We start from the raw sequence: 8,661 nt of genomic DNA, 5'->3' as shown, positions 1-8,661 counted from the left end.
CTTAGTGTCGTCAAGTTTTCAATGAAATAAACTCTATTATATAAAATACGTCCGAAACATATATATTTAAAAAAAAAATGACAAACGCCATTACGCCAAAACATTTTAATTTTGATCTTTTTAATACGCCGCCTAATATTTAATATTTTTAATTTGAAATAAGTCGTTTCGAAGAATATGGTTATTTGCTAATCATCCAAAAATTAAGTTATTTACCCATATTCAACAAACACATTGGTAATTTTGTGATTGTCGGTTGAATGTCGTATTCTGTAAAATTAACTTGCCCTCTTTTTTTAAATCAAGTGTTTATTGAAGAAATAATATAATATTAATTTAGATTTCTTAAATTAATTAAAAAATTAAAAAAGTGTTTCGAGTGCTCAGCTCTCGCTCTCAGCATCAGCATCATAAAGGTATCTTAAGCTTTCTATACAACAAAATGGAATAACATAACTAAGTTGTACTTTATGCAGTAAAACATGTATGTCAGTCTGAAAATGAGTCTTTTAGCCCTGAAAAAAAAGACCCTGAAATTTTATAGTGTAATTACTTCAGGCATCGGTGGATATATAGTGAAAGAAAGTACTGTGTTAATGTGAGGAATCTTTGCGATTTGTTTATATTAAACGGAGGAATCTTTGATATTTTTCATCAAATTGTTCTCATTTCTACTTTTAATCAAAGGTAATCTTTCTCTTCTTTCATCACTACCACTGATCTAATCAACTTTTCCTTTTGATTTTCTAATATTATTTTGTGGGTTCTGTTTCATTATCAAGCTTCCCACTTTTTCTTGCAGCAAATTTGGAATCTTTACTTCGTTCTCTGAAAATGGCAGGACTTTGAGCAACTTTCCAGGTTTGTTCTATCTTTTCGTGAAGTTGATTTCATTTCTCGCTGAGGATTGACAAGTATATTTCAACTTTTTATCAGTTTTTTTTTTTTTTTTCTCTAAGCAAATAACCTGTTTGTTCATATGCTTGATGTTCTAGGGTTCTTCATTCAAATGGGTTCTCAGTTTTACTTCAAAAAAATTCATGTTTTCAATTCATAGTTCTTTAAAAAAAAATAATAACCTTCCGCAGTTCTGCTCCTACACTTGAATCTTGATGTTCTAGGGTTTGAGTTCACCGTCTCAAATTATAACCTCGTTTTTTGGGGTTTCATAAACGGATCTTAAAATTTCATTCAATGTTCATTTAATTATTTACTTATACATCCAAGATTCATGGCCTATACTAAATTTGGTAATGTCAGATTCTCGATACGAAGCTTTTTTTGAGGTTTATTTGTACATCTACTTAATAAAATTCAAACGTATGATACATCTATTCTCAATTCTTTTGCAGATCGAAAAAGGAACCTTTCCAGAATTTATCATCGATCTTAATTCAACTTCTTAAATTATGATGTCAAGATCTTACACCAATCTCTTCGAACTCGCATCCGGTGAAGCCCCATTACCATCATCCGGATTTGGTCGCCACATGGGAAAAAAACTTTCCCGTGTGGCGACCGTCCCAGGGGTATTATCGGAACTAGACGACGAAGGTTTTAGTTCCGATGCCCCATCATCCGTTTCCCAGGATCGTATGATCCTGGTCGGAAACCAACTCCCGCTGCGGGTCCACAAGGCCCACAACGGGAGTTGGACATTCAGTTGGGACGAAGACTCCCTTTTGTTACAACTCAAAGACGGGCTCAACGAAGACGTAGAAATAATCTACATCGGTTGTCTCCGCGAAGAAATCGACCCGAAAGATCAAGATGACGTGGCGCAACATCTACTCGAAAATTTCAAATGTGTCCCCGCGTTTATACCCCCGGAGCTTTTTAGCAAATTTTACCATGGGTTTTGTAAGCAACATTTATGGCCATTGTTTCACTACATGCTCCCGTTATCACCGGACCTCGGGGGCCGGTTTGACCGGTCTCTTTGGCAAGCGTATGTTTCGGTCAACAAGATTTTCGCAGATAAAGTTATGGAAGTAATTAGCCCTGATGACGATTTCGTTTGGGTACATGACTACCATTTAATGGTTTTACCTACTTTTTTGAGAAAAAGATTCAATCGGGTCAAACTCGGGTTTTTTCTCCATAGCCCATTTCCGTCTTCTGAAATTTACCGGACCCTACCGGTACGCGACGAGCTTTTGCGGGCCCTACTCAATTCCGATCTTATCGGATTCCATACTTTTGATTACGCCCGTCATTTCCTTTCATGTTGTAGTAGAATGCTCGGGCTATCTTATCAATCCAAACGAGGCTACATCGGGCTCGAATACTACGGTCGAACCGTAAGCATCAAGATTTTACCCGTTGGAATTCACTTAAAACAACTCCGGAATGTTCTTGATCTCTCTGAAACCGAGTCGAAAGTAGCCGAGTTACGCGACCGGTTTCACGGTCGAACCGTGTTACTCGGGGTTGATGACATGGACATATTTAAAGGCATAAGTTTGAAGCTTTTAGCTTACGAGAATTTGCTGACTCACCATCCCGATAAGAGGGGTAAGGTGGTTTTGGTTCAAATCGCGAACCCGGCCCGCGGGCGTGGACGTGATGTTCTCGAGGTGCAATCGGAAACGCATACGACCCGCGAACGGATCAACCGGAAATTCGGGCGACCCGGATACGAACCCGTAATTCTAATCGATAGCCCGCTTCAATTTTACGAACGGATCGCGTATTATGTCATTTCCGAATGTTGCCTAGTGACAGCTGTACGAGACGGAATGAATTTAATCCCGTATGAGTACATCATCTCTCGACAAGGGAACGATAAGCTCGATGAAACCCTAGGGGCAAATCCGTCAATTCCGAAAAAAAGCATGCTCGTTGTATCCGAATTCATCGGGTGTTCACCGTCTCTTAGCGGCGCGATACGGGTCAACCCGTGGAACATCGATGCGGTTGCGGAGGCTATGGATATGGCTTTGATCATTGCCGAACCCGAAAAACAAATGAGGCATGAAAAACATTATAGATATGTCAGCACACATGATGTGGCGTATTGGGCCCGCAGTTTTTGGCAAGATCTAGAAAGATCTTGTAGAGATCATGTGAGGAGAAGGTGTTGGGGGATTGGGTTCGGGTTGGGTTTCCGGGTCGTCGCGTTGGATCCAAACTTCCGGAAGCTTTCGGTTGAACATATCGTTTCGGCTTACAAACGGACTAAAAAACGCGCTATTTTGTTGGATTATGACGGGACTATAACGGTTCAAAATTCAATCAGCACCACCCCGAGTCCGGAAGTTTCCGGAATGTTGAATAGTTTATGTAAAGACCCGAAAAACATTGTTTTTATTGTTAGTGGGAAAGATCGGGCTACTTTGACCGAATGGTTTTCTTCATGTGATAATTTGGGTGTTGCAGCTGAACATGGTTACTTCCTGAGGTACAGATTCAAGAAATAGCAACATATATATATATATATATATATATATATATATATATATATATATATATATATATTTTTATTTGTGATTTTATTTATTTAATATTTGTGTAGGGAGAATAAAGAAGCGGAATGGGAAACTTGTATTGCGGTTCCGGATTTTTATTGGAAACAGATAGCGGACCCGGTTATGAAATTGTACACGGAAACAACAGACGGGTCGACAATTGAGACGAAAGAAAGCGGGTTGGTTTGGAACTATCAATACGCGGATCCGGATTTTGGGTCGTGTCAAGCAAAGGAGCTTTTGGATCATTTGGAAAGTGTTCTTGCTAATGAACCCGTCACAGTCAAAAGTGGTCAAAATATTGTGGAAGTTAAACCACAAGTTAGTACTCTTTTTCCTTTATATATTTTTTTTAAACAATAATAGCTATGTATTTACGTATTTTTTTTTTTTTTTTTTGAATAGGGGATTAACAAAGGGCTTGTTGTGGATAGACTGTTGACAACAATGAAAGAAAAAGGAATGTTGCCTGATTTTGTGCTTTGCATAGGGGATGACAGGTCAGATGAGGATATGTTTGAGGCGATCACACGGGCAGTTGCGGGCCCGGCTCTGTCCCCGGTGGCGGAGATCTTTGCTTGCACAGTGGGCCGAAAGCCCAGCAAGGCCCGATATTTTCTTGAGGACACAACCGAGATTTTGAGAATGTTGCAGGGCCTTGCTGCTGCTTCGGAGAATTGTATGCTAAAGAATGTAACAAAAGGTCTTCAGAAAGTGGTCATGGAGTAAGGGGAATTTACGGAAATGCCATTGTTAGTGTTTGTGGGTGTCGGGTTGCTTGTGAATAATTATTATCTTCTCCGAGGTCACCATTGATGGAGAGGTTTCGGTTTTATGTTTTAGAAGGTTTCTGTGAAATTGGTATTGTTATAGAGAGAGAGAGAGTATGTAGTTGAGTAGTTTGTAGTTTGGACTTTTGATGTAAATAAGTTGGCTTTTGGTGATTTAAGTCAAACTTATGGATATGTATGGTCAACGCGCTTTATGTATTGTTTTAGTCGTTTGATATTTTCATTCTAGAATAATAACCATTGACAGTATATTGGCAAAGACTATACAAAAAATTTCTCAAATCTTTTGGATAATTAGTAATTACCCCCAAATCAGAAAAGGGTTTTTAATGAATTTATTTTTGTCTTTTCTCACTTTTCTTTTTCTTTATTAAATAATCTGATGTACATACGTATTTAATTGATTTTATAAAAGCTTCCTTGCCATTATGATGAACCTGTACCACATGCCCCATCGCCATTCAATGTACAAGTTGTGGCCTCCCTCTTATAAATGGAAATGTGGACCATTACTTTCTTCTTCTATGACTTACCCTTTTTTAAACAAAAAATTTGATATGCAATTATGCATCCTCTGTCACAACATGGGATGAAACAAGGTATGTTTTGATAATCAAAATGGTTCCTCCATCTTTTTATTGATTGTGTAAAAATTCACTTTCCATATTTCAATATTATGTATGGCCGCACCAAATTTAATATAGGATAATCAACAAAAGACATTTTCAAATTTACTCACTAAGAAAAGTAACATAAAGGAGTTGTGAAGAAACTTCACATATTAGGGTATTAGGGTAGAGGATGTCCATCTTTTCTTTCCTTTCAATCCATTTGTCGTATCACTCTCACATTAGTTTTTTTTCTCTATTCTTTCTTATATCTTTTCCATTAAATGTACACATAGAAACTCATCTTTCCCTTCATTCTAACCCATTCCACTTCTAATTTTAAAATAAATAAGTAGTTAAAATCATAAAACAAAATTATTAAAAACCTACATAACCAATTCACAAAGTAATTAAAAACATACAAAACTATTTTGGTGTATATATATATATATATATATATATATATATATATATATATATATATATATATATATATATATATATATATATATATATATATATATATATTCTAATTACATTAAATGAATAGTTGACAGTAAAAGACTTTAATTGAAAATTAATTTCATTCAAAAGTTAGGGCATTAGAGGCTTTAGTTTCAAGATTAGTTTTACTATACTTTCAAGATTAATTCCATGAAAAGTTAGTGTGTTTAGAGGCTAATTAGTTTCAAAATTAATTTCACACTATATAATTTAGAGTTTATTAGCATATTTTAGTATAATTATAATTATTATCAAGACATGTTGAGTTCGATTTAGTATTTGAGATCGGAGGTGCGAGGTGCACATTCAGATTGATAAACGTGCAATCAAGAATACATGGTCCGGGAAAGCGCCCCTTACGGGGTCCAAGGGGCAGAGCCCCTAGACCCTGCAAGAGGCACTGTCTCTAGTCTATGACATCATTATGATGTAACAACTGGTTATGTCTTATAACCACCATTGTAACTACCCTTTTTGGCACCATTTTGTGTACAACCAACTTCCAACGGCCATCTTCCTTCTATATAGGAAGATGAATGTTCCACGGAAAGGGTGAACACTTTTGATAACCGCATCATATCTATGTGTTTCTCAAAAACTTAAAATATAAATATATTTTTTTGTGTTTCAAATTTGGAAGTGGCATGAATTCTAAATTGTCATTATTTAATTATTCCAAATCAGATTTCGTGATAAACCAAACAATAAAAAAATAGGGTTGAAATCACATATTTTGGAATGTGACTGGAATCACGATTCTTATATTAACCTAGGTTATATTGATATTCTTATACTAAAAATCTAACATATCATTGACATTATGTGATTTTGAATATTTCTGTTAGAAATTTTAATTTCATGTTTGTAGGTTTAAATTTATGTTAACCGTCGTTTAAAACCCGATACGGCTTGCTATTGAAGCCGTTTTTCCAAAACACATTCAAAAAAGTTATCTAAATGTGACACGACAATAAAATTTCTTAGATTCGAAACAATACAAAGTAGACATTTATCCAAATACATATTTTACAAGAGTGGTTCTGACTTAGTTTGAGGACTAATCTGTTCTTAGTATTTTATCTACTTGTTAACGAATCAAATCAATCAATCTATTGAATTCATTCAAAAGAATGACATATCCAAATACACTATCAATGTACCTGTGATTTCCTAGAATAAACAACCCTATGGTTCACTCGTGTTGCTTATCATTGTTGGGATCACAGATGCCAGCCCTATAAAAAATAATATGCTGATTGATTGCATATCGTATAGATCTCCAAGCGATTGTAGTTCACCAAGTGCCATTCCTGCCTGCACATTGGATAAAATGGTCAAAATCTTTACTATGACAAAGTATTTGGAACCCATATGGACAAGACATGACACAACATGATAAATAGTCTTGTACTGCTTTTGGTACGCATCACACAAATACTAACACCCATTTAACAAAATATGTAACCTTTTTATCCCATCCATACTCTAGATCGATCTCTCGTATATGTAAAAGACATAAATGTTTTTTCATTTTAATCATTAAAAATAACCTAAAAGAGACTTTATCTTCTAAAAAAAGAGAGATTATACCCTAACGGTGATAAAAGCAACTGGAAGGAGGCCAAGAGAAGTTGCCAACAGAAACGTGTGAAAAGGCACATTTACAAGTGGAGATGCAATGTTAATAAAGGCGTTTGGCAAGGTGGGTGTCACCCTTAGAAAAAGCATGTAGTTTAGTAACCGGGTTTCCCTTTTCGCCACCTGAGAAAGACAAACACAAAGTCATGCATTGCATCATATATATATATATATATATATATATATATATATATATATATATATATATATATATATATATATATATATATATATATATATATATATTAAAGCCATGAACTTAAAGAGGAACTGACCTGGTTTTGGAAGAAAACCAGTTTATCAGGCCAGAGAGACAAGATTAGAGGGCGGCCGATCAAATTAGATAGAAAGTAACAGGAAGATGCTCCGGCGGTGGCAGCAAAGACAACGAGGGCTAATCCTTTAAAGACCCCGAAAAGGGATCCGGCGAGTAGAGACATGAAAACAGTTCCTGGAATCATGAATGTTTGCATGAAAATGTAGACTGTGCAATACCCAACAAGCACCTGGATTGTGTAGTCACATGTGTATCTCTCCAGATTATCCCTGAAAAAGAATCAGAGAAATCTAAATCCATTAATATGAAAATGTATTCACAATTAATCCAGATGCATGGAGACATTTATTTGGAGGAAATGAAAAGGGGGAGAACGAATACCGGAGGACATGAAGATCTTCAAGCGTTCGTGGAAGCTTAAGGAAGGAGTAGTCAGAAACCGGCAAGGAGAGATAAACTCCGATGAGACTAACAGCGAAACCCAAAACGACGGCGGATGCACCCGCCATCTCCCCATACGTCAATACAAATTTGGATGGCATTGCCGATGATTTCACTGTATTTTCCCTGTAATCATCATTTGATGTCGTTGAAGAAGAACAAGAAGAAGAATTATCCGATGTTTCAACCCGCCGTTGCTGTTCCATCGAATTGAATTCTTCTTCTTAGTTTCTACTTCAAAATCTGAGAATCTCCAGGGAAATTGAAGATTTGATCATTAAAGTAATGAGGATTTTGTTTTGAAAATTAAATAAGCACCCAATATTGAAGGCAACGAATTATGATATAAGAATGAACCTAACACGTTTCTTCTCCAAAAACCTGTTATGGTAACCTCTTCTTTTTTTTTTTTTTCTTTTTTTTTTTTTAAAATTTTTTTTACCGAATTTAATTTCAAAAAAATATGCGCGCAGAATATAAATTAAAAAACAAATTGTACAAACTTTTTCAGATAAGTGGAAAATGACTTTGTAATGCAAGTAACTATCATCTTTGTAGGTAATTAGTTATTTTTTTTTAATACTATTTTATCATTAAAAATATTAAAAATATCAATTTGACCGGTTATTTAGTTTAACCGATTAAAAAAATATCACTAAACTTTTATAATAGCTAATTCCTTGTTGCAAAATTAGTAATTTACCAACTTCATGTTTCTTTTTTTCTTTTTGAAATATCAAAATTTAACCCAAAATTGTACGAAAGAACAAAAACATAAAGTTCTTAACTGAGGCTTGAGTTTAACACAATCTCCTTAAAACAAATTCGCCCTATATGAGTGTTTGTTTCCTAGGATACAACAGTGGTAAACAATTCTTCTAGATTGTCCGAACCCACACGTGACCTGGATTATACCTTGGTTGCAGCAAGAGAGA

The 8,661-nt window shown here is 35.4% G+C and overlaps 2 protein-coding genes across 3 annotated transcripts; one reads left to right on the top strand and one right to left on the bottom strand.

Moving 5' to 3' along the window:
* Positions 1-538: 538 nt before the first annotated feature.
* Positions 539-4,475, top strand: LOC111884108 (alpha,alpha-trehalose-phosphate synthase [UDP-forming] 5). Of its 2 annotated transcripts, none has more exons than XM_023880426.3 (5): positions 539-687; positions 783-861; positions 1,353-3,400; positions 3,515-3,788; positions 3,873-4,475. In XM_023880426.3, exons 3-5 carry the CDS (start codon positions 1,410-1,412, stop codon positions 4,194-4,196), a joined length of 2,589 nt encoding a protein of 862 aa, XP_023736194.1. In that variant the 5' UTR covers positions 539-687; positions 783-861; positions 1,353-1,409; the 3' UTR covers positions 4,197-4,475. The 2 variants fall into 2 exon arrangements, with proteins under 2 accessions (XP_023736194.1, XP_023736195.1); XM_023880427.3 differs by having other exon boundaries at positions 541-687; positions 803-861.
* A 1,855-nt stretch (positions 4,476-6,330) lies between these two features.
* LOC111884183 (uncharacterized membrane protein At4g09580) lies at positions 6,331-8,029 on the bottom strand. Its single transcript, XM_023880504.3, has 4 exons — positions 7,667-8,029; positions 7,284-7,554; positions 6,961-7,131; positions 6,331-6,684 (listed from the first exon to the last, which is right to left on the bottom strand). Exons 1-4 carry the CDS (start codon positions 7,930-7,932, stop codon positions 6,556-6,558), a joined length of 837 nt encoding a protein of 278 aa, XP_023736272.1. The 5' UTR covers positions 7,933-8,029; the 3' UTR covers positions 6,331-6,555.
* Between the last annotated feature and the right edge of the window lie 632 nt (positions 8,030-8,661).

Source organism: Lactuca sativa, chromosome 3 (genome assembly GCF_002870075.4).
Source record: "Lactuca sativa cultivar Salinas chromosome 3, Lsat_Salinas_v11, whole genome shotgun sequence".
In the NCBI taxonomy this organism is placed as follows: Eukaryota; Viridiplantae; Streptophyta; class Magnoliopsida; order Asterales; family Asteraceae; genus Lactuca; species Lactuca sativa.
Note: the sequence above shows the minus strand (reverse complement) of the source record. Positions and strands in the feature narration are given on the sequence as shown.

Excerpts from the sequence above, each read along its gene's own strand:
- LOC111884108 (XM_023880426.3), top strand. The coding sequence starts at position 1,410 with ATGATGTCAAGATCTTACACCAATCTCTTCGAACTCGCATCCGGTGAA. Across the intron at positions 3,401-3,514 it reads GAACATGGTTACTTCCTGAG|GGAGAATAAAGAAGCGGAAT; the intron begins GTACAGATTCAA and ends ATATTTGTGTAG. Across the intron at positions 3,789-3,872 it reads TTGTGGAAGTTAAACCACAA|GGGATTAACAAAGGGCTTGT; the intron begins GTTAGTACTCTT and ends TTTTTTGAATAG.
- LOC111884183 (XM_023880504.3), bottom strand. The coding sequence starts at position 7,932 with ATGGAACAGCAACGGCGGGTTGAAACATCGGATAATTCTTCTTCTTGT. Across the intron at positions 7,132-7,283 it reads TGGTTTTCTTCCAAAACCAG|GTGGCGAAAAGGGAAACCCG; the intron begins GTCAGTTCCTCT and ends TGTCTTTCTCAG. Across the intron at positions 6,685-6,960 it reads TTGCTTTTATCACCGTTAGG|GCAGGAATGGCACTTGGTGA; the intron begins GTATAATCTCTC and ends TCCAATGTGCAG.